At 37.4% G+C, this 25,935-nt stretch overlaps 3 protein-coding genes across 4 annotated transcripts; 2 read left to right on the top strand and 1 right to left on the bottom strand.

Annotated features, from left to right (window-relative positions):
• The first annotated feature begins 929 nt into the window (after window positions 1-929).
• LOC103418064 (putative disease resistance protein RGA3) lies at window positions 930-20,241 on the top strand. Of its 2 annotated transcripts, XM_070818815.1 has the most exons (12): window positions 930-1,322; window positions 4,938-5,896; window positions 6,897-9,810; window positions 9,890-10,024; window positions 10,109-10,179; window positions 10,641-11,044; window positions 17,376-17,767; window positions 18,539-18,722; window positions 18,820-19,070; window positions 19,451-19,543; window positions 19,627-19,727; window positions 19,845-20,241. In XM_070818815.1, exons 1-4 carry the CDS (start codon window positions 1,148-1,150, stop codon window positions 9,949-9,951), a joined length of 4,110 nt encoding a protein of 1,369 aa, XP_070674916.1. In that variant the 5' UTR covers window positions 930-1,147; the 3' UTR covers window positions 9,952-10,024; window positions 10,109-10,179; window positions 10,641-11,044; window positions 17,376-17,767; window positions 18,539-18,722; window positions 18,820-19,070; window positions 19,451-19,543; window positions 19,627-19,727; window positions 19,845-20,241. The 2 variants fall into 2 exon arrangements, with proteins under 2 accessions (XP_070674916.1, XP_070674915.1); XM_070818814.1 differs by having other exon boundaries at window positions 18,820-19,543.
• On the top strand, window positions 19,911-22,130 carry LOC114819244 (subtilisin-like protease SBT4.11). The gene is made up of 6 exons (XM_070818816.1): window positions 19,911-20,050; window positions 20,248-20,498; window positions 20,601-20,842; window positions 21,061-21,151; window positions 21,238-21,340; window positions 21,468-22,130. Exons 2-6 carry the CDS (start codon window positions 20,374-20,376, stop codon window positions 21,483-21,485), a joined length of 579 nt encoding a protein of 192 aa, XP_070674917.1. The 5' UTR covers window positions 19,911-20,050; window positions 20,248-20,373; the 3' UTR covers window positions 21,486-22,130.
• Window positions 22,131-23,330: 1,200 nt separating this feature from the next.
• LOC103418054 (expansin-A4-like) lies at window positions 23,331-25,100 on the bottom strand. Its single transcript, XM_008356207.4, has 3 exons — window positions 24,790-25,100; window positions 24,152-24,464; window positions 23,331-23,887 (listed from the first exon to the last, which is right to left on the bottom strand). Exons 1-3 carry the CDS (start codon window positions 24,935-24,937, stop codon window positions 23,584-23,586), a joined length of 765 nt encoding a protein of 254 aa, XP_008354429.1. The 5' UTR covers window positions 24,938-25,100; the 3' UTR covers window positions 23,331-23,583.
• Between the last annotated feature and the right edge of the window lie 835 nt (window positions 25,101-25,935).

Below are 25,935 nucleotides of genomic sequence, written 5' to 3'. Positions count from 1 at the left end.
CAAAGCTCTCACTCTCAGAGTTCTCTCTCCCTCAGATAAATACATAATCAGTGTGGACGTAACCCAAACCTTGGGGTGAACCACGATACATCTTGTGTTATTTACATTTCTTGCAGATTCACGGTCGGATTTACGTTGTTCCAAGACCCCTTCGGTTTTGTGCATCAACATAGTTCATATGACAATTGAAAACAATGTATAAATTCATATGACATTTCAAAAAAATTTCTTATTGTAATGGATGAATTGCCCTGTGAATATGTCATTCATCTTCAATCCACAGCAGTCATAATTCAAAATTTTTTACCCTCACTCTGCTCTAGTTTAGAATATTAATATCACTTGTAATTGAAAAAAAAAAACTCCTTATATATTAATGCGAGGAAAAGTTGAGATCGTATCATTCTAGTTCTTAACAAGAATCTGTGCACCTATCCATGCCTCAATCAAATATCCAAAAGGCAAAGCTAGGGCATTGTCATGTGCTCTGACACTTCATCTTTTCTTCTTCTAATTTCTCAAAAAACCATCACTACTCTCCTGTGTGTCCTAGAAATGTACACAATTTGATGAATTCAATTTCCAAGTTGTTTTGTTTTCATAAAATTTTTAATTTTCCAAATTCCTAAATTTTCAAGGTAAACAATCCGAACAAGTGGTTGGACTGGATGTAAGCCAAATTAAAAATTCTGATTTTCCTATCCGAACGCAACTTAACTTGGCAAGAGATATAATGGCGTTAGAGACTCCTCCCGTGCAATCGCTTGTACGAAAAAAAAAAAAAACACATTAACTTCTTTATTTAAGAGAGAAAGAAATTTTTTTTTTCAGTTAAAAGAAAAAATAAATTTTTTCAGTTAGTACTGCTTTTAACTTTCTTTTTAGCCTTTCGGTCCCTTTATATTAAAGCAAAAAAGTAAAGGATAGGAGGATTAGCTTTTTATCCCACTTTCTCAAATTGTCATGCATTGCATGGTGGAGATTCGTGTTTTACTTGGTAGAGACGTTATAAGACAGAAATTTAAACACTCTATTGTATCTGTTATCTATCATCATATCATCCTCCATTGCACTTGTAATATTGTATCGAAGAGAGAAACTTAAACACTCTGATTAGCTGAGCTGAGCTGAACAGGGAATTGAAGGAATGGCAGCTGAAGCTGTGGTTACTTTTGGTGTGGAGGGAATACTGAGCAAGGTGCTTTCACTTGCTTCGAAAGAATTCAGTCTTGCATTGGGTTTCAAAGCTCAACTCAGAAAGCTTCGAAACTCATTAACCGACATTGAGCGTTTCTTGGTTGCTGTTGCCGACCAACCACAAGGTAGTATATATTTCTGAACTCTCTTGTTGTTAATTAGAAAATATAAAGGAAAGTATGTTAGATATGATTTAATTAGGGATTTGATTAGATTTTGTCTAGGTTTCTTTTCTTGTAGACAAAGGATTATTTTAATTTATTTTAGGCTAAATAGTCAAAATTGTCCTTAAGATTTGCATAACTCATCACTTTGGTCCATAACATTTCAAATCGATAAAAGTGGTCCCTAAGATTGTCCACCATCCATCATTTTGGTCATTCCGTTAAAAACTCCGTTAAGTGTCCCGAAGCTCTTGACCGGAAGTTTGGGCAATTTTCAAAGCTTCGTAACTCAATCGTTTCTTAACCAAATTCGACCCATAATATATCAAAATGAAGATAGGAAAGTGTAGAATAAGATTATAACTATTTGGAAGCCCAATGGCTGCCGGAGATATCCGGAAAATAGCCTTAAAGTTGACTGGTCCGAGAGAAAACTGGAAAACTCACCGGAAACTAGGTAAACTTTAAACGTTCATAAATTCTTCAATACTCAAGGAATCAAGTGATTCAAAAACGAAAATCATACTTCTCGACGTGACGAAGAGAATGGTACCTTTTTAGACAGCTAAATGCCGTTGTTTGGCAGGAAAACGGCTCGAAAGTGGCTAACTCGAGACCAAGATAGCCACTTTCGAGCCGTTTTTGGCCAAATCATGGCGAGTTAGCCGTCAAAAAAGGTCCCATTCTCTTCGTCTTATCGAGAAGTATGATTTTCGTTTATGAATCACTTGATTTCGTTGAGTATTGAAGAAGTTATGAACGTTTAAAGTTTACCCAGTTTTCGGCGAGTTTTCCAGTTTTCCCTCGGACTAGTCAACTTTGAGGCTATTTTACGGCCATCTCCGGCAGCCATTGGGCTTCCAAATAGGTATAATCTTATTCTCCACTTTCCTATCTTCATTTTGATATATTATGGGTCGAATTTGGTTAAGAAACGATTGAGTTACGAAGTTTTGAAAATTGCCCAAACTTCCGGCCAAGAGCTCCAGGACATTTAACGGAGTTTTTAACAGAAATACCAAAATGATGGATGGTGGATAATCTCAGGGACCACTTTTATCGATTTGAAATGTTAGGGACCAAAATGATAAGTTATGCAAATCTCAGGGATCATTTTGGCTATTTGGCTTTTATTTTAGGGAACTTTAACGAAAAACACCCGGTACTGTTCACTTTAACGAAAAACCACATTTTTACACTAAAAAGTCAATCCTGGTACTATTCACTTTACTCTTTATTTTGTCCTTATCATTAAAACTCAAAGTTTTCAAACCCTTTTCATTAGTTTTCCTTTTATTTTATAGTATTGCTCCTTGTAATCTTATAAATGCTTAGACCATCTCTAATGGTGACCTAAAACCTAAAAATATTTAGCCCAGAAAATCTAGGTTTTAGCCGAGAAACAACTTTTCTACTCCAACCCTTCTAGCCTAAAATTTTAGCCCAAGATTATCAAAGAATGAATTAAGGCTAATTTTTTTTTAAAAAAAAAATTATGTAGACTATCCTAAATTAATTTTATGAACATTTTAACCTAAAAATATTTAAATTCCGATAAATTTTGAAAAATCACTAAATCAATACATGAAAATCATGATAACCACATAAACTTAATACAAACGACATTTAATAAACCACATAAACTTAATACAAATGACAATTAATAAACCACAAAAACTAAAAAAAAAAACAATTAATAAACTACATAAACTTAATACAATCGAAAACTCATAAACTACATAAACTTAATAATGATATCCACCATCTTGACTTGGTGATGGACTTGGGTGATAGTCTTGAGATGAATCATCATCTTGAAATATACTCCTTGTGGCATTCTTTCGTAAAATGTCATTTTGCTTACCACGTAAGTATTTCTTCCTCTCTGGAGTGTATTTGTCAAGGTCCTCCATCATCAAATTAATTTCGAACCTTTCTTGCTCCCTATCCCCTTCTTCCTTCATGGCCAAACGCATTTGGGCCAATTCTTCTTGCCGACGGCACTGGTTTTCGTTCATTCTTGCCATTTCGCTAGCAAATTGTGCACGTATCGGATCTTGGGACTTCCCTTTTCTCTTTGCTTCCTATTGCTTATCTCTACCCGGGGGCCTTGCAAAAGAAGAAGTTGGGTTCATTTGTTCGACACCTTCATTGTCGGCAAAATTCACACCTTCATTGACATCATTTGGGGGTGGGGTTTCACTATGAAATAATCTTCTATATTGTTGGTTCACATCGGTTCCTTACCTCGGACAATCTTTGAGGATGTTCCAAGCATGATGCAACTTAAAAGCTTGATTTTTTGGTGTAGTTCTTGTCTTGTAAATTGCCATTGCTTTGTCACCCTATGCAACAAATACATAAAAACAATTAGTTGCAAAATACTATTATGTACATGACAAAGAAAATATCAACAAAGAAACTCACAATTTCTGAGGCACCCCTTCCACGAGGCATGTCAACCATGGCTCTCTCAAAGCTTCCCTTCCACAAAGTGCATGCTTTGTTGATAATCTTCCACCGATCATAAACACCACCAACTTCCCTTCAACCGGTGTTGGAGTTTTTGTGGAACTTATCAACGATTTTACCTCACAAAACCTTTCTATTTTGATTCGTGCCTACGACACCATCTTCACTAATAGAAATCCATGCCAAACACAAAGCAATATCTTCGTCAAAGGTCCAATTACGACCTCTAACATGCTCTTTTGCCATCTTGAAAATTTTGGAAATGAGAAGAAATGGTAGAAAGAAAAATTGGAAGAATTGTAAGATAAAAGTGAGTTTTGTGTGGATGTTTGAACAAATACATTGGTATTTATAGAGTTTTTGGTTGAATTTTAAGTTAAATAATTTTTTTAAATTATTTTAGCAGTTGGATTTAAATTTGGACTGTTAGATCTTCTTTTTACCATTAGATTGAATTATATTTAATCTAAGTCGTTGGATTCAATAAATATATAAATATAAAACTAAAAAAAATAAATATTTGAACGTGGACCATTGGATTAACCAACGATCCAATTACACTGGCCGTTGGTTGAAGAAAAGTAGCCGTTGGGCTACAGTGTACATGACACGCTAAGGTTGACAACCCACATGGGGTGGGCCTCGGCTGGAAATTGTTGGGCGCGTGACGCACGTTCATCGTCTGGGTGCTTAGGGTGTGGGCTTCACAACCCACTTTTCACTCTCACCTGTGGGTCCCATTTTATTTTGTGGGCTAAATTGTGGCTAGTATTTGCCTTCCTTTTAGGTTTTGGGTTGGAGTGGGTTTTGCCGCGGGGGGGGGTGGGGGGGTGGGGGAGGGAAGGGAGAATTTTAGGTTGTAAGCCACCATTGGAGATGATCTTAATAAGGAGAAGAATAAGGGATTGAGTTATATTTGAAATTGTTAGATTGTAAAGAATTATAAATTTATCGTATACCCTTTATTTTCAACTCTCCCAGACCTTGCGTAAAGCGGGAGCCTTGTGCACTGGGCATGACGACCTTTATTTTCAACTCTTATAATCTCACATTACATTTACAAGATTTTTAAATACCGTTCTCAAATACTTTTCTGTTTAGCAGGTGGGCCAATAGAGGACTGGGTGAAGAAACTCAAGGACGTAGCTCATGATGCTGAGGATGTCTTGGATGAGTTCGAGTACGAAGTTGCTCGGCGTAAAGTCGAAATCCAAAACCATATGAAAAAAAAGGTTCTTAACTTCTTTTCACTCTCCAATCCACTTGCATTTCGTCTTCAAATGGCGCATAAAATAAAGAAGATCAATGCATCCTTGGTGTATCTCAAGAGTGAAGCATCTCTTCTTGGACTAGTTTCCAGGAATAAAGATGCAACTCCTCGAGGAAATAGATGGGACAGACAAACCAACTCATTCATTGGCAGAGATGAAATAACTGTTGGAAGGGGAGAGGTTGTGACAAAAATAGTTACAACCTTGACCGACTCCAAGTACAACCAAGAAAATCCTGCGGTTATGGCCATCGTGGGAATGGGTGGCCTCGGAAAGACAACATTGGCCAAGTCGGTTTATAATGAGGATCTGATACACAAGCATTTCGAGACGAGAATATGGGTTTGTGTATCGAACACTTTTGATGTCGATTTAATTCTACTTAAGATGTTAGAACAACTCAAACCGGCAAACGCCCCTTCTTTGAAAGATAACCAGGAAGCTCTGCTTAAGTTCCTCAATGAAGAGTTGGAAAATAAAAGATATTTACTCATACTTGATGACGTTTGGAACGAAGATTCTGAAAAATGGAAGAACTTGATGGAATGTTTTTTTAAGCTTAACTCTGTTGGGGGATCCAAAATTATAGTCACTACTCGTAGTGCCAAAGTCGCATCAATCTCAGAAAAGCTACTTCCACGATGTGAATTGGGAAAACTTTCCGTGGATGAATGTTGGTCCATCATGAAAGATAGAGCTTTCCCCAATAGCAGGGCTAATATAGCTCATGAGTTCCAGACAATTGGAATGAAGATAGCTAAACATTGTGGTGGTGTTCCATTAGTGGCAAAGGTGCGTACGATTACGTATCATATGTTTGCACCTATTTTTTTACATGTTTTCATTTATTAATTAAGATAATACTTGCATTCAACTCATGGGGTGCACCACCTTATAAATTAGAACAAGGTCTTGTGACAAATGTATTTTAACCGTCGAAATTTCATAATCGGAACCATTTACTTTCGTAATCACCATTTAAAGATCATCATTACGAAATTTCATTTCAAATGGTATATATTAGCTATTTGATATTATAAATGTTTTACTTGGTACCAACAATGTCTAATTGTTTAATACATATAGATGACTAAATAGTCTCCAATTTAATTGATATTTGGTAGCAAACAAACTGATCCAATCCCTTTGAACTTTAGTTATATTACCTGCAATATGATTTTTTTTTTAAATTATTATTACTAATGGGAATGACATGGTTCGAAACTATTACAATAATTTAAGGGAATAGAAGTTTTGAATCTGGAATGTATGAGTGGAAACCTAACACTCTATCTACTAGAATATTGCAAACTATTGCAGAATGATTGAATTGGGATCGAATTTTGAAAGCACAATGCACATAGATTAGTTGTTTAGAGGGTGTAAAAAGCTTCACCAAATGCAATAATTGGAATGACATGTACATATCGCCGAAACATTATATGGTATATAAAATATGTGATTTTCCTAACATTTTCTTATTGAAAAACCAGCATTAGCAACTTATTGATTTGAACAAGACAGAAACTACATAAAATTAATTCCGCCAACAAATCAAGAATAAAACGTACTTTTAACTACTTAATGGGTTTTTGGGAATTTGGTCAAGCACAAAGAAACAGGATCTAATATCATTTTGCAAACTATTAAGAATTGTAGTTATCACATTATATTTTGTCCTTTTAGGCAAGGGGATTCAAAATTAAGTAAACAAAAACCTCTTATTTAATATGAGTCCCTCTTTTCTACATTATTTTAGAATGCCTTCGAAACTCACTAATCCAATCAACAGGTTTTAGGAGGCATTTTGCACACTAAAAAAAGTATTGAAGAATGGTCGTTGTTTAAAGATAGTAGAATATGGGGCAACCTACCAAAGGGAGAAAATAGAATTATGCTAGTCTTGAAGTTGAGTTTTGACAATTTAGAATCACCATCATTGAAGCAATGTTTTGCATATTGCTCATTGTTCAAGAAAGATTTTGAAATTCAAAGAGAGAGCTTGGTTCAACTTTGGATGGCTCAAGGATTACTCCACCCTTCACCCGATGAAGGAAAAGATATGGAGGAAATAGGTAGTGAATATTTTGATATTCTACTGCAAAGCTCCTTATTTCAAGATGCTTCAATGAGTGACAATGGCATTGTTAGCAAATGTAAGATGCACGATCTTGTGCACGATTTGGCAAAACTTATATCCAAATCCGAAATCTTGACGGGAGACTTATGTGGCATAGGCACACTTGAGATTCAACATGTTGCTCGGGTTTCTACTTTTGTACTGGAAAACATTCTAGAAAGAAGTGATGGAAAATTGCGATCACTGTTTTTCAACGATGGTGAAGTTCCTACTAACATTCTTCCACAATTCAAAGCTTTACGTGTCTTAAATTTAAGTAATGCTAATATTGAAGAATTTCTAGTTTCAATTGGTAGGCTAAAACACTTGAGGTATCTTGACATTTCTGAAACAAGATTCAAAGCACTCCCCACATCTGTAGGCAAGCTCTATAACCTACAGACATTAAGAGCAACAAATTGTGCCCTTAAAGAGTTTCCAAAAGAACTGCAAAACTTGATCAACCTGAGGCATATTTATTTTGATAAGAGTACGAAATTTCCACAGGGGATAAGGCGGTTGACTTGCCTTCGAACATTACCTTACTTTTCGGTGGGTAATGAGATTGGTCGTCGAATTGAAGAGTTGGCTAGCTTAAAACAATTGAAAGGTGAATTAATTGTTTGTAATTTGGAGCACGTAAAGAATGGAGAAGAAGCAAAGAAAGCTAAGTTGGAGGATAAGAGGAAAATATGCCATTTAAGCTTCCAATGGACAAAAAATAGGTTAATAACCAACAACAATAAGGAGGGGGATGTACTGGAAAGCCTCCGACCGCATTCTGAGTTGGAGAGCTTAAGTATTGAAAATTTCATGGGCAATAAGTTTCCATCGTGGATGATGAGTAGGTCATTACTGCTCAACAACTTGAAGAAGATTCAATTACTTGGATGCGACAAATGTGAAGGAGTCCCACCGCTCGGTCATCTACCCAATCTTACGAAGCTTAAGATTAGCGGAATGGCTAACTTGAAATGTGTTGGAGCTGAGTTCTACGGTTATGATCATGTCCACAATGTAGCCACGACAAGTAAGGAGATGATTACTTTATTTCCTGCACTGAAAGTATTAAATATTTCTAGGTGTGGTGATCTAATTGAATGGAAGGAAGCACCAAAGATGTCAGCACAAAAAGTAGTGGTTTTTCCATGCCTTGAGAAGTTGACCATAAAAGGCTGTTCCAAATTGAGAAATGTTCCAAGTCATTTTCCATCTCTTCAAAAGTTGAAGATAATTTCTAGTGATAGTGGAAAGCCAATAGAAGAAATAAGCAGTGGATTAACAACTCTCACTTTTCTCATAATAAGAAGTATTAAGGAGCTTACTTGTTTGCCACAAGGGATTTTGAAGAACAATAATAATCTCTCTTCTCTGGAGATAAGAGATTGCAATGATTTAACTTGTATTGCCCCCGATGTATTTGGATCGTGGGGCTTTCTTGAGAGATTGGATATTTGGAAATGTGAAAAGCTGAGGCAATTGACGGATGGGCTAGATACACTCCCTCTCCTTGAGGAACTGACTATTAAGGAATGTCCTAATCTAGAGTTGATTCCAATTACACAGGGCATGGCATCTCTTCGGGAATTAAGTATTGGTTATTGTAAACGATTGTCAAGCCTACCGAGTGGGTTAGAGTACTGCACCTCTCTCCAGAAATTGAAAATTTGGGAATGTAATGGACTATCATGCCCACTGAGCGTATGGGCCTCTCTCGTGGAGTTGATGGTATGGAGATGCAATAATCTGACATCAATTGAAATTAAAGGCGGCGTGTCCTCTCTTCAGCATTTGACAATTAGAAATTGCAAAGAATTATCAAGCTTACCTGCTCTTCCACAACAATGTCCCTCTCTTCAGCATTTGGAGATAAGTGAATGCCCAAAGGTAGCCTCGTTTGGTGTCCAAAGTAGCAGCATTACTCTACAATCTACTTCAGATTTGCGCACCATGACCTCCCTTCGACAACTGACAATTGGAAGAGGATGTGAAGGATTGGAAAATTGGGTGAGCGGGCTGCAATTCCCACTCTCTCTTGGGTCGCTGATAGTAGAAGGTTTCCCTAATTTAGAGATTCTTCCAAGTTTAAACAACCTCAATTCTCTCCGTTCTTTGGAGATTAGAAATTGGCGAAAGCTAAAATCTCTGCCGACGGGGTTACAACGGCTCCCGCGCCTGGAGTATTTGAGCATCGGTGGGTTCTGGGAGGAGCTCGATTCCTTCCCTTTACCTAATTTTGAAGTTGGATCGTTAATGCACCTTACAACCTTATACTTGTTTGGTTGGCCTGAGCTCAGGTCTCTGCCTCAACAAATTCAACACCTCACTTCTCTAACATCATTGTGGGTATATAACTTTGAGGGAGTGGAGACTTTGCCAGAATGGTTGGGTAGCCTTACATCCCTTACAGAGCTGGAGATTTGGAATTGCAAGAATCTGACCAACTTACCTAGTGTCCAAGCTATGCAACGCCTCACCAAATTACATACCCTGTTTATCGAGGGATGTCATCCCCTTTTAAAGCAAAGATGCACCAGGGACAGCGGCACAGATTGGCCTAAGATTTCTCACATTCCGTATATCGAAAGTAAGTTTTTAAATTCTTGAAATCAAATTACGGAGTTCATGTTAATTATATGTTTATCTCCTTTGTTCGTTTAAATCAGTCCGGAGTCATACAGCAGTCGGATTGAATGTACAGAACACTTTACCAAACCACAACAATTGAGTTGCGGAAAAACCAAATTTCATGGTGTGCATGCAAGGCCACATTTCTCTGAGATTACTTGAAATTAATCCATGTAAGCTTTTCTAATCTGCATCTCCTCTTCTCTTCTAAATTTATTGTACTGTTCACTTCTGACTATATCTGTTGTGTTTTCCAGAGGCATCTACATTTCTTTTGGCATGCAATGGCGTTTTTTCAGGATGCTCAGTATGTGCAAACTGAGTACAGGTACTGATGCACGAGATATTAAATTTCCCGCTCAACCTTCATTCTAAAAAATATACCTTAAGTTATAGTACTTATCAAGCTTGCAAGCCTCTTTTTACGGCAACATCAATTCGATATGTTAACTTTCTTTACTTCATCTGTACGAGCGCTGAACCACTAGCTTAATTACCGGTTCATGGTATTCAAATCTTGTTAGAAATTTGGAAGAGTAATGCCAATACTTGTGATCATGTAAAACCATGATCGTATAATATATAGATTTACTGTAATTGCTTTCTGTTTGTTATTATCCTTATATATGAAGGTTCTGGGCAGATATTTTTATGGTTACTTGTGATTTCTGAACAAATTTTCTAATCATATGGATAGTGATTTGAATTCAGTTGATTTCTTTATTTCTAATTCATATCCCTTGAGTAACTTGATGAACTGTCATTTACCTGTGTTATTGCATAAATTAGGTAAAGAATGGTCAGTTGCAATGCTGAGTTCGGGACTAATAATTTGGCGAATTTAAGAAATCTGCGGAAAGGTCTACATACCCGAAATTGATAAAATTCACCATTGGCCGGTTATGAGGGGAGCTCAATTCCATTCCTGATGTTCAAGGTTGATCATTGCAGCTTGAATCCTTACATTTGAAAGGGTCGCCAAAGCTCAAGTCTCTCATCAAATTCAACACTTAACTTCTTTAACTACTTTATGTATCAACTACTTGAGGGAGTGGAGGCTTTACCAGAGTTGTTGGGCAACCTTACATGCCTTATAGGGCTGACGATTAGGAATTACAAGAAATTGATGAATCTATCCTCTGCAAAAGTTATGCAACGTGTCGCCACTTTACTGTCGCAGCGAATTAAGCAATGTAAGTTTTTCAAACTCCACCTCCTTTTCTCTTCAAGTAATTAAATTGACTTACTATATGTGTTGTGATTTCAGTAGGCATATATAACTTTTTTTAGCATCCTTTGGCATTTTTCGTGACGTTCTTACTCAATTAGAACGATGTAGTTCTTGTTAGTGTTTCTGAATTCAAGAGATTTAAACTTAAGAAAGAAAGCTTAACTAAGAGCAAAAACAAACCGAAGAACACAATGGAAGATGAATAGTTTTCTTCTTCTCTCTGTCAAATTGCAGAGGAATATTTTTCTGTGTTAATGAAAAAACACGAGGCACATGCTTTTACATAACTGATGGCCTAGCACTTGGGACCACACATACACTACATTTCATCCTAGACACACATCTTTCTAATCTCATGGATCACTCAACACAATGGCACTCATGGCCTTTTTACAAAACTAGACATTTACACTTTGCCTCATTTGCACAAGTGAATACACCAATTCAAAACAGAAACTTATTCTAAAAAAACTTTTCAGCTCAAATACTTATAATTCAACACTCCCCTTTAAGTTTTGAGCTGATTTCACACCAAGCATATCCCTGAGAAAGTTGAACCGATCCTTAGCCAAAGGTTTTGTGAAGATATCTGCAATCTGTTCTTCAGTGGGACAGTATATCAAATCAATGATTCCTTCTTGCAGTGCATCCTTAATGAAGTGATACCTCCTATCAATGTGTTTTGTCTTTTGATGGAACACAGAATTCTTTGTGATAGCAATGGCAGATGTGTTATCACAGTGAAGAGGAGTGGCTACAGTTTGTAAAGGTCGTACCCAGTGCACAAGGCTCCCGCTTTACGCAGGGTCTGGGAGAGGTGAATGTCGGCTAGCCTTACCCCCATTTATGGAGAGGCTGCTCCCAAGTCTCGAACCCGAGACCTACCGCTCATGGGCGAAGGCACTTGCCATCGCACCAAGAGGAGTGGCTACAGTTTGTAATTCTCCTAAATCTTCCAAGACAAATCTCAGCCATATTGCTTGTGCTGTGGCTTCGGATGCACTTATGTACTCTGCTTCTGCTGTGGACAATGCCACACAGTTTTGTTTGACAGAAGCCCAAGAGAACACACCACTGCCAAAGGAGAATGCATATCCTGATGTGCTTTTGCTGTCTTCCAATGAACCTCCCCAATCACTATCACAGAAGCCAATTAAACATGATTTTCTTCCTTTCACATACTCCAAGCCATAATCCAGAGTTCCCTTGATGTATCTGAGTACTCTCTTTGCAGTCCCATAGTGTCTATTGGTAGGACAGTGCATGTACCTTGCCAATAAACTAGCTGCATACATTATATCCGGCCTTGTAGCAGTGAGATATAGAAGGCTTCCCACAATGCTCCTATACAATTCATCACTTGCAGATCCACTTCCATCATCTTTAGACAATTTTTCCGTAGCTACCAAAGGAGTTGAGACAGTCTTTGCTTCATTTAAACCAAATTTGCTCAGTAAAGAGCTAGCATACTTCTTCTGATTAATGAAGATGCAGGAATCAGTTTGTATCACTCCCATCCCAAGGAAGTGGTGAAGGAGACCTAAATCTGTCATCTCATACTTCATTTTCATATCTTCTTTGAACTCTTCTAGCATTGGTTTGCAATTGCCAGTGTAGACAATATCGTCTACATAGATAGAGACAATCAGAATATCCTTTCCCCTTGCTTTTATATACAGTGTTGGTTCACTCAAGCTTTTCTTGAAACCACACTGTGAGAAATAACTGTCTATCTCTCCATACCAAGCTCTCGGAGCTTGTTTTAGACCATAGAGGGCCTTATGAAGTTTGTACACCATTTCTTCCTTGCCTTTTACTACAAAACCTTCAGGCTGCTCAACATAGACATCTTCTTGTAGAACTCCATTCAAAAAAGCCGATTTCACATCTAGTTGATACAGTTTCCAGCTCTTTTGTGCAGCCAAAGCTATTAAGGTTCTAATGGTGTCCAACCTAGCAACCGGTGCATAAGTCTCATTGTAGTCCAAACCAGGCTTTTGTGCATAGCCTTTTGCCACCAGCCTGGCTTTATTCTTCAACACTGAACCATCAAGGTTTAATTTGGTTTTGTAAACCCATTTAACCCCTATGACAGACTTTTCAGTTGGTTTGTCAACAAGCTTCCAGGTGCTATTCTTTTCAATCATAAACAGCTCATCCTTCATAGCTTTTAACCAAGACTCATCTTGTTTGGCATCCTCATACTTCTCTGGATCCATGATACACAGATTACATTGAGCCAATACATCATTCAGATTTCTCCATTTCAAAGGTGTATTATCAAATGCTTGATTTTGTCCTTCAATTGCATTTGACATGCTTGAAGATTCACCTAAGATAGGTGACCTTGATTCAGATTCATAGTCTTCACTATTAAGAGTTCTTCTAGACTGAGATAGAATAGGTGATGTAGGGGACAACACCATTCTGTCATTACTCTATGTGCTTATATCACTGTGCATGAAACTTCCAGTATTAAGAAATGTTGACCCTGAGTTCTCTTCCCAATTCCAGACAGCTTCTTCATCAAACACAATGTCTCTTGACAAGAACAACTTCTTAGATAATGGATCAAACACCCTATACCCCTTCTCACAAGTTGCATACCCCACAAATACTCCTTTTAGACTTTTTGGTTCCAGTTTATGTCTCTGTTCACTTGGAACATGAACATAACACAGAGATCCAAATACTCTCAGATGAGCTATTCCTGGCTTTCTACCAGAATAAGCTTCAAAAGGTGTAATGTTGTTTAAGGCCTTTGTGGGGCATCTATTCAGAATATACACAGATGTATGCACAGCTTCTGCCCAGAGAAAGTATGGCATCCTCTTCTCATGCAACATAGATTTCGCCATTTCAATCACTGTTCTGTTCTTTCTTTCCACTACTCCATTTTGTTGTGGAGTATATGCAAGAGTAAGTTGTCTTTGTAAACCTTCTTTCTCACAGAACTGATCAAATTCTGCAGACTTGAACTCCCCTCCTCTGTCACTTCTCAATGTTTTAATCTTGAAACCACTTTGTAATTCTGCCATAGCTTTGAATTTCTTAAAACAGTTGAACGCATCTGACTTATATCTCAAGAAATAGACCCAAATCATTCTGGTAAAATCATCTATCAGCAACATGAAATACTTATTTCCAGCAAGTGACTCAGTCTTCATAGGTCCACACAAATCGACATGAATCAATTCAAGTGGAGCAGTTGCTCTATACACCTGATTTCTAGGGAATTCTTCTCTGTGCTGTTTACCAAATTGGCATCCTTCACAGACTCCATTGTACTCTGCAAGCTGTGGCAAACCATGTACCATTTCCTTGTCTCTCAATTGTTTGAGACCACCAAAATGTAGATGTCCAAATCTCCTGTGCCAAATCTCAGTGGAGTGAGTAACACTTGCTTTCAGCACCATTTGATTTTCAGAGAACAAAGTCAGTGGATAACACCTATTTACTTTCTTTTTCACTCTCATAACCAAGCATTCTAGTGATGGACCATCATACACATTGCACATTCCACCTCCAAACACCAAGAAGTATCCATGTTCATCCATTTGGCCAACACTGAGTAAGTTCTCCTTTAACCCGGGAAGATACATTACTTCTCTAACATATTTTCTCCCTTTATTTGTATCAATAACTAAAGATCCCATTCCTGCAACATTCACAAGATCTCCAGTTGGCATTTGGACTTTACCAGCTACATTGGTTCTAACCTCAACAAGCAAATCGACATTTCCTGTCATGTGATTGCTACAACCACTGTCTACATACCACTCTCCATTCACCTTTGGTTCTGTGACAGTGTTGTTTGCATAAAACAGATTTCCTGTCATCTCCAGTTGACTTGCATTATTTGCCTTTTGCACTGACCTGCCTACATTACACTCCCTAGCCCAATGCCCAAATTTATCACAGTTGAAACACTTTGGTTTCCCTTTGTATCTACACTCACCAAAGTGATACTTAGAACACACTTTGCACTGAGGCTTTGCAACCTCCTGACCCACAGACTGAGGTGCATTTGCACTCTGATAATTGTGCAGAGGAGATTTCTGCTGAAATTTGGGTTTTGATTCCCATTTCTTGCCTTTAGAATTCCAATTTCTCTGAGTTCTAGATGAACTCGAATGACCACCACTCTTGTTCTGCTCCTTTGGATTCACTGAGAGTGAAGAGAATGCTCTCTCATTTGCATCAACCATATGCAAATCGAACCGTTGTTCTTGACTCTTTAAGATTGCAACTACTTCCTGCAATTCCACAGTCTCTAAGCACTTTGTATTTTCTATAACCAAACAGATAGAATCATAAGGTTTGCTAAGACTTATCAGGACCTTCTGCACTAGTCTCTCATTCGACAAAGATTCACCAAATGTTCTCATCTGATTTATTAGATCATTCAACCGTGTAAGATAGCTAGACAAAGACTCATCATCTCGCATCCTAGCATATTCAAATTCTCTTCTAAGATTCTGCAATTTCACAGATCGTACCTGATCACCACCATGATACTCTCCATACAACAAATCCCATGCCATCTTCGCTGACTCGGCATTGGCGATTCGAGGGAAGATTTGATCCGAGACTGCATTCTGAATGATTCCCAAAGCCTTTGCGTCTTGCATCAACACAGCTGACATTTCTTCATCTCCATCATCCTCCGACGATCCTTCAGACTTCTTCTTCTTCGGATCCGACGTTTTAACTCCTTTCTCCACCAGATTCCACAACCCATGTGATTTGAAGATTGTCACCATTTTGATTCTCCAGAACTCGTAGTTCTCACCGGAGAAGATTGGAGTCCTCACTTCCGAGCCTCCAGATCCAGACATGGTTTTGATCTGAATCGACAACCTTCACAGAGTTTCAAGAGAGCTTCGATTGAGCTCGACTACTTCACAGATTTACGCCCAGATTGTTAAATCCAACCAGGCTCTGAGGCCATGTTAGTGTTTTTGAATTCAAGAGATTTAAACTTAAGAAAGAAAGCTTAACTAAGAGCAAAAACAAACCGAAGAACACAATGGAAGATGAATAGTTTTCTTCTTCTCTCTGTCAAATTGCAGAGGAATATTTTTCTGTGTTAATGAAAAAACACGAGGCACATGCTTTTACATAACTGATGGCCTAGCACTTGGGACCACACATACACTACATTTCATCCTAGACACACATCTTTCTAATCTCATGGATCACTCAACACAATGGCACTCATGGCCTTTTTACAAAACTAGACATTTACACTTTGCCTCATTTGCACAAGTGAATACACCAATTCAAAACAGAAACTTATTCTAAAAAAACTTTTCAGCTCAAATACTTATAATTCAACAGTTCTGTAGGTGCAAATAGGGTTCATGTACTGATGCACAAGACATGTTTTTCCAAAAAAAGTGGTGTTTCTTGTTTTAGATATTGTTTCGTCCTTCTTTCATCCACTGCATGCAAAATTGCTCATTCTACCCTGTACTTGCCTTACAGTCCTTTTCAAGATAGCATGTAATTTCTGAAGTGGCTCATAACGTTGTTGTTGATAAATACATTGAAGTCAAATCAGACTTGGTTGTTCAACCATCTGTCGCTGACTTTTAGTTCCACAGGCCCAGCATAGTTCTCATTCTGATACACATTGTTTTGTTCCAAAACTTTTTAAGTGGAATTTTGCTTCTGTCCAGATTGATACGAGAGTGATATTGAGTCATTTAAATGTGCTTTTAAAATGACTGAAAGCATTTTTGATGAAAATGTTTTTGGAACCAATCCTTGGTAAAAATGCAAGTAAATCCTGGAAAAGCACTTAAAGTGCTTTTGGAACCCAAAAATATTTTCTCTAAAAGCGCTTTCAGCCATTTTAAAAGCACATTCAAACGAGTTGTTGATTTTTGTGTCTTTCGTAGCAGAACATTCAAGGTCTTGGGACTTTTTGGTATTCACTGATATTATTGCTGGTGTGTGACTTCGAATATATGTAAACCAAATTGATACTTACGATTGTTATGACATACAAATATATGTAAACCAATTTAATACTTTCGAATGCTATTCTTTTTTGTCAAAACAAAAAATAACGAAATCATAAACAAGAATGTTCTGCATAACACCTATATATGTTCAGCGCACGTTACACAATTTCGATAATTGTGACTTTTATGGTCACTTGTGATTTCTGAAAGGATTTACTAATCGTATGGACAGTGATTTGAATTCAGTTGATTTCTTTATTTCTAATTCATATCCCTTGAGTAACTTGATGAACTTTCATATACCTGTGTTATTGCATAAATTAGGTAAAGAATGCTCAGTTGCAATGCCAAGTTGGGGACTAATAATTTGGGCAATTTAAGCAATATGCGTCTACTTAACTGAAACTCATAAAATTCACCATTGGTGGGTTCTGGTAGGAGCTCAATTCCACTCCTGATGTTCAAGGTGATCATTGCAGCTTGAATCGTTACATTTGAAAGGGCAGCCAAAGCTCAAGTCTCTCATCAACTTCAACACTTCTTGAACTACTTTATGTATCAACTACTTGAGGGAGTGGAGGCTTTACCAGAGTTGTTGGGTAACCTTAGATGCCATATAGGGCTGGGGATTAGGAATTACAAGAAATTGATGAATATATCCTCTGCAAAAGCTATGCAATGCATCGCCACTTTACTGTCGCAGTGAATTAAGTAATGTAAGTTTTTCAAACTCCACCTTCTTTTCTCTTCAAGTAATTAAATTGACCAACTATATATGTTGTGTTTCCAGTAGGCATATATAACGTTTTTTGTATCCGTTGGCATTTTTTGTGACGCTCTTACTCAACTAGAACGATGTAGTTCTGTAGGTGCAAATAGGGTTCATGTACTGATGCACAAGACTTGTTTTTTCCAAAAAAGTGGTGCTTCTCATTCTATCCTGTACTTGCCTTACAGTCCTTTTCAAGCTAGCATGTAATTTCTGAATTGGCTCATAACGTTGTTGTCGATAAATACATTGAAGTCAAAGCGGACTTGGTTGTTCAACCATCCACCGATCACTTTTAGTTCCACCGGCCCAGAATAGTTCTCATTCTGATACACATTGTTTTGTTCCAAAACTTTTTAAGTGGAATTTGCTTCTGTCCAGATTGATACGAGAGTGATATTATTGTTGATTTTTGCGTCTTTCCTAGCAGAACATTCAAAATCTTGGGACTTTTGGTATTCACTGATATTATTACTGGTGTGTTTGAATATATGTAAACCAAATTGATACTTTCGATTGTTATGACATACAAATATATGTAAACCAATTTAATACTTTCGAATGCTATTCTTTTTTGTCAAAACCATTACTAAATCATAAATAAGAATGTTCTGCATAATGCCTATATATGTTCAGCAAGCGTTACACAATTTTGATAATTGGGTTGAATCTGTAATTGGTAATACTTTGTAAACCATACGAAATGTTTATTTTGCAGCAAGCTTGTTGGACCTGGATATTACTCATGAGAGTCTTCGAGGGATTTTTTCGTTCATGGAACCCACTCTGCCTCAGCCCTCAGCGGTGGCAGGGAATGCTGTTGAGGATATAAACTTTTATGGCCTAGGAAACAAAAATGGTAGAGGAGAGGTGTTCCTGCTGCGAAAATTGCAACATATAAAGTATGCGAGCTTTTCTGCTTCAGTCATATCAGGTTGTCTGTTTTAATTAACAGAACCAGTTTGAAAATTAATACTCATGGTAATTTCTTTCCTGCAGATTTTACTTCTTGTTGGCACTATGTTGGAGCATGTAGTTTCTCAAATGTATCGTGAGGTTGCCGAGAAATTTACGTTGCCATCAAATTCGAAGGGGACTTAATTGTTTATCCTTTAGAGGATTACTTTTGGTTCAACAACTCAAACTTGTCCTCTTTGTGACTTTAATATTAATGTGGTTGGTATTTCTTCTCAACTGGCATTTTCTTCATTAGCTTCAATTGATGACAATCGAGAGTTCCAACTTCTAAGGTACCAGAGGACTTGTTGAGTTTTTGGATTACTGGCATGGGAGTATTTATTGTGAATCTAAAAGTGTTGAACCATTTTCTTTTTTCCTGTTTCTTCACCGATTTCTTTTCAACTGGAATGTGTCCTCTAGATGTGAGATAGATTGTGATCTTAAAGTTACAGACTAATGACATTTTATCCCAATGAAAATTGTAGCACTTTCCTTATTCGTTTGATTCTTGCATAATAAGGAAGGTGGGCAAGTGTTATTCCAACACTTATCTGCTAAAACCATGTTCATATAATATGTAAAATTGCAGCAATTGTTTTCTCTTCCAACAAAAAAAAAATTACTCTTATGAAGATTTTGGACTGAGATTTTTATGATTCCTTGTACGCAGAGTGATTTGAATTCAGTTGACTTTTGTATCTGTGATTGATGACCCTCGAGTAACTTGATGAACAGTGTGTACCCACACTATTGCAGAAATTAGGTAAATGAATCTTCAGTTCCAAGGGAAGTTGAAATTTGTTGTTCATATTTTTCTTAAGTTGTTTTGGTGTTATCTTTGTATAGATAGAATTGGGATTGCGATCAAAACTCATGCGTGGATCAGTATCATTCTTCAACTTCAATCATGTTTCCATATCATCAAATCTTAATTTGGATACAAATTGGTAATCTTTTATCTTGTCGGTTACAACTGGATCAATATTCTTTGTTTGATACTCGTTGCCAAATTGAAATGCATCCTCACAGAGATTTGAATTCAGTTGAATTTTTTTGTTGTGTAGATCTTAGGAAGCTGGGACTTCCTAGCATCCTTTGTGCCCTGCATTGCTTTCAAAGGAGAGTGCAAGAAGCAGCCAACTGCTGAATAAAGGGAGAGCTTGAGATTAAAAGTGAAAAAACTATTGTACATTGTCATAGTAAAAATTGGAGAAACTACTAAATGTGGACATAGCCCTGCGTATGGAAGGTTCGTACAGTCCTATGGAAGGTCCGTACAGTCCTTTGTGCCCTCGTATGGAAGGTTCATACAGTCCTATGGACTTAGTATTGTCTTTAATGAAAGAAAGAAATTCTGGATGTTTTATTGGAGATGACAGTGTAAAATGAGTTACAGCATATAATGTGTGCTTTTCTCCTTTTATTTTACATTGAACAATCTAAGCACAAATTTTTTCCCTTTTTCAGGCTTTCTCCATTTCAGTCACCTTGAGCTTATTAGTCTTCCGAAATGATGATAACGATGTAGTAGGAGTCATGCCTGTTGCGAAACAAAGCTTTCTCTTTTGCTTGTAAAATAGTAGATTCATTGACATGGAATGCCATAACGATGTCGGTGCAGGTCCATATTGTGTATTTGGGGTCACTTTTCCTGCTGGTGTTTACTCACCATTGTCTCAACACCTTAGAGTTCTACAGAGAGTTATCGGGCCGGGAAGGTAACACTGTCTCCTTTGAGACACTTTCTTATGCCATTATAAAGGATTGACTTTTTTTTTCTTTGAGAATTAGTCTTGTTTATAATAAATTGTGCATTGCAGATATGTAGTAGTCTCTGTTCTTTTAAGCAGAAAATTCAAGCTGCAAACAACAAGATCTTCGGAATTTATGGGATTAAGTGATAAAGTTACTGGAAATGCCACTATCGAGAGTGACATTATTGTTGTTGTTTTTGGCAGTGGGATTTGGCCAGAATCTAAGAGCTTTAAAACAAATGTTTTGGTCCTCCTCCCCAAAGGCGGAAAGGTGCTTCAGTACAATAAGAAGAGTGCTTTTACTGCAGGTAACTTGCTTTTACCATATGAACATAAGAAGAGTGCTTCCGTATATGCCACCTTGATATGTCAGATTATACTTCAAACTTGTTAGAAAGTTCATTGGCGTGAGTTGAGTGTAATCTTTAATACTCACTCTGAAAAGTAATTGCCTTTGTAGCATCAGTTGAAAAGTTGAAATTTGTTCTCTATCTTTTTTCATGAATTCTTTGTTATATTGGACCAGGCAGAATTGGGATTCCGGTAGAAACTCATGCGCGAATCATTTCTCACACTTTCATGTTTCCTTCTCAAAATATCTTAATTTGGATAAACTGGTAAGCTCTCATCCCTTTAATTACACTGGATCAACATTCTTTGTCCGATGCTCGTCAGAAGTATAACCTTATCCGTTTTAACACAGGCAAACAGCATGGGTGATGGAACTGAGGTCTTGGACGTGCAAGCAGCAGCCAAACTGTTGGATACTAGACAAGAAAAAAAAGAGCGAGAGCTTGAGATTGAAAGTGAGAAAACTATTGTACTGAAACATGTCACATCGATCGCTACTGAGTTTAGACTTTTTAGTCCTCTGTCTAGTTAATTTTTGCTACGCCTTGATGTCCAATTTACACAAGCTGCTTTTCCTTGTAGGTAGCAAGCTGGAATTAGCAGCTCCTTTTCATCAGTCAACTCCCAGGCCTCAAACAAGCAATGTAGACTGATCGGATAAAGATGACTTCATCATGAATGTTGTCAAATGGTGTCTACCACAACATATGAACAATTGGTGCTAATTCGAGCTCTGTAGCATTTCCAGTTCATCCCTCTCCAACGGATGTTCAGATTCTCGGCTCATGATTTTCAGTCAGATTGTAGGGTTCAAAACGTCAACTTAAAGTGCTCAAAGGAAAGCCACTTCTTCATGAAGTTTGTGCAAATTGTTTCCACTTAACATATTTAAAGTTGGTTATGATTTACTCACTGTAGAATTCTGTATGCTCAAAACACCGAAGCATGCTCTGAGGAAACTGTAGCAGCTACCTTTGGACTTCTAGCTTCAATGAATACTGTCGACAATAGGAGCAGAGGCAGGAAGCAAAAGCAAGCAAAGAAGGATTACTTTAGTACTTGAAAGCAAGTTGTTGCTTCCAAATAATTGCAAGACTTGATTTCAGCTCTTATAATAGCAAGAAAAAGCAAGTTATTGCATAAGTTTGTATGCTTAGCATGTTTTGATCTTATGTAGTTCAATTATTTGTTTACATGTGATGCTTCGAATTCATACTTTTAAGCGAAGAAGAATTTAACTACGTATACCACTTTGTGAGTTAAAAATTGATAGATAAGTAGTAAGGAACTTCGAATTTATACAATCCCTATGAATCCGACCTCGTACTAATAACGTCCTATATTTCAATAAATTTGTGCACTTGCAAGTATAAATTTTAAAACATACAAATTTTTGGCACCACATGTACTAACCTCACATTGCAACTCTCTTCACGCTCCACTTTTACACTCAAAATTGCTCTCAAGCCATTGCAAATGTAACCTACATTATCATAGTGAAATCTAGAGAAACTATTCAACGTGGACGTAAATGGAATGAATATGTCTATGAATATATCTACTCAACCTACATTATCATTGGTTTTATGCCATAATGTCAGTATTGCAACCCCAATATATCATGTCTCACTCACACAATTTTATCTCCATTACCCCTTTTTGGGAGTCGACAAGAGTCAATTCGATGGCTAATACGCTCACAAAAGTTTTTTGCACTATTCTAAGCAATGTTTTGATTCAATGCATTTTCTCAAGAGTTTAAATTTAATGATCGTCTGTCACATTTCTCCCAATGACGAAATCCATTCCATTCACATTTCCACAACAATTATTAGTTGCCCCATAACAAAAACAAGCCTTTGCTACAACACATGCCCGCGCGTGTCCATGTGGCCATGTTCTGCTGTTTGTTGTAAGATACAGACCTTTTTATATTGCTGAAAAGGATACAACACCAACTTCTAGCACACTAAAAAGACGGCCTTTCGAATCTCATTAAAAAGTTACTACTTACTACCAAAAGCCTAAAAAGAACTTGTTGGAAGTGATTGTGTGGATAGGGTTGCGTTTCTTCATATTTTTGCGGACTCTCTATATCAAGAATCGCACTAAATAGGGTCTTTTGGAGGAAGAAACGTACCTACAATTAGGGAAGTGGAAAGTCGCAGTGACTGCTGTGCATGATTGGCTTGCAATACTGACATCATAACATTCTAAGAAAATTGTTCTCCATTCTGGATGATGGTACCTTTTTTCGAACATTCCATGCAAATTACCAACCGGTTCAAGTTCAGTGGCATCTTACCGCTTCTTTCTTTGTCTGACGAACGATACAATAATCAACACTAAATTTATTTAAACTACGGAAAGGAGAATTCAAACTTGAGTGCAAGAGAAGCACAATATAGTCAACTTGCTTAAGCCCAGATCTGCGGCACATCTTACTTGATAAAGCTTTCTCGTTTTTTATAAATATATATATATCATTAAGGTTACAACTGAGAAATTGGTTACAACCTGAATGAGGTGAATGTCATTTCTCCAGGAAAACTCAAATGTGAAAGGCCCAGCGGGTGTTTTTTAGCCTACCTCAGCAAACCTCCACTTCACAACTACTCTTTGCTTTTACACTCAGAAACTTACGGGAAAAAATGACAGATAGATATACAAATTTTACCAATAATCTAGTGGAATATCTCTAAAATTGACCCCCGGAGAATGTCTGACCAAACTGCCAATTACCAGGTGCTACGTTGTAGCTCGTGACGGTTCTACCGTCACTGGTGGTGACTTGGAAGGAGAGGGCTTGGCCATTGAGGTAAGAGTTGCTCTGCCAGTTTTGACCCCAGTTTCTTGACATGGGTTGCCACCCTGTTCTGGACCCCTTGATTGAAACTGAATGGACGTCTCCTGCCCCAGCCACGTTGGTGATCAAAACCAGGTTGAAGTAGGAGTGGCCGTTGATGGTGAATCTTATTCCTCCTTTCTTCACACAAGGTACTCTGCCAAGACAAAACACAATTATAATCGGCTAATGTTGGCTTTTCAAATATTTGACGTGTTATGTTATCACTAACTGAGAGCCATACATTTTCAAAAAAGAACTAATTTAATTATATAGATTCTCAGTTTGACAACATAACATCTTAAAGTTTTCGATTGTAACCTATTTCCATAGTGATTTCACCATGATTAAACTCCGTTTTATATTATCTACTAAACTTGTGATAACCAAAGAAATGTTCATCTTTAACTTCAAGGCCTACCTTCTGAAGGAAACCGGCACTATTCCGGCGCGGTATTGGGCAATTTGCAAGAAAGCAGGCTCAGCCAAATCGAAGTGTTGGAGAGGAGGATTGCACCATCCGCCATTGTCGTTGGACTGAGCAAAGTTAGGAGGGCAAAAGTTTGTAGCAGTAACAATGATGGATCCAGGACGGCACCATCTCGGGTCATTGTCGCATCTCATTTCATAACAAGACCCACAGCTCAAGCCATTGTTGAACAATGCTGTGCTCAAAGCTGCAGTGTTGGTTCCATACCCCTGGCTGTACAAATTCCCATAACCACATGCTCCTCCTGCAAAAACCCAAATCAAATTAATATCAAACCCAACGATCTTAAATTAAACAAATCTTTTTCTTTCGTTACTGAAATGTTGTTTACAGTCCCAGTTTTGGCTCGTTTGGAATGTTTCTATTCTATGAGAAACACTTATGCTCATAAGCGCTTTCATTAAAAATTGTAAATTTACATAATTATCGTCATGAAAATGCCTTTTGAGGAACCACCTCAAAAACCCATAAAGGGTACTTTATAAGCGTTTTTAAATGTCTAAAAACACTTTCTTTTTTTTTTTTGTTTGTACTGTGATAAGTAGTTGAAAGTTAAGTTTTGGACTTACCCATTGTGCCGGAGGCATCACCGCCACCATAAAATGTGGCATGAGCGCCTTCCCAGCTACCATAAACAGCAAATGCACCATGCAGATGTAGATTAAAGAGAACAACAGAGAGGGCTATAGGAGCCAAAGACAATGCATGAACTGCCATTTTTTGTGGCTTTTTGGTGGGTTTTGATTTCAATAGGGAAAAGAAAGAGAGGAGTTTTAGTTTTTGTGTAGGGCAGGTGGCGTTTGCTCTGTGCTTTACGGTGCACTAGGGTTCCTCTATTTATAAGGAAACTTGGGACGATTGTGAGTGAGTTTGTTTGCATATTATTTCACAGAAAACAGCCACAAACAAGTAATTGAGAAAACCAAATGCACATGCCCTGGTTGTGGTTGGGATTACCAACCGATATCCCCGTGGGCCAAACTTTTCACATGCATTTCTCATCCATTAAATCTCTTACAAATTTTAATAAGTTATATATTCTGATTTTGTTTGATTGCATTGAGATGGGTCCGTCAACACATATGAATTTTATCTCTACTAGGGAGGTGTTACAAGTATGGTATGGAAAATGTGGTAAGAGTAACATTTTTGTTTTTATATGTGAAACATTGTCGGGATTTGAATTTGAGTAGACTGTTTCAATTAAATTAGACTAATAATGTCTAGTTGTTGCTTAGTGAACTTATAAATATTAAGACTAGACTTACGTACTGAATTGGATATCAATATACTGGGTCTTACAAGTCCCGTCTCAAGATGTAGGACTCTATAAAATTTTCTTGTACTCAGTTTCAATCTTGTTTAGTCCTTCTCATCAAACAGGCATGTGAATGATGGTAACTTAGGAGTGTGAATAACATTTTCTTTTAGTTTTTAATGCTTAACTAATTTTGATTAAAAAATAAAGGTGGTAATTCTTAGTTTGTGGCCCAAGAAAGTTGAAAATTCCCTTCTATTTATTGAATAAATTGTAGGTAGTCTTAACTCTTAACAGATAATGGTATCTTTGCACAAGGGAGAAATTTTTGCTTAATCAAAACATGGAATTTTAAAGTATTTTATTCTCTAATCCTTATCCATTTATGAACCTTCTGATCCTTAAGAGAGAAACAAAGTTAAGGGCAAGATATAAATGAGGTTGCAAGTAGAAGTTC

This window comes from Malus domestica, chromosome 03 (assembly GCF_042453785.1).
Source record: "Malus domestica chromosome 03, GDT2T_hap1".
Classification (NCBI taxonomy): domain Eukaryota; kingdom Viridiplantae; phylum Streptophyta; class Magnoliopsida; order Rosales; family Rosaceae; genus Malus; species Malus domestica.
Note: the sequence above shows the minus strand (reverse complement) of the source record. Positions and strands in the feature narration are given on the sequence as shown.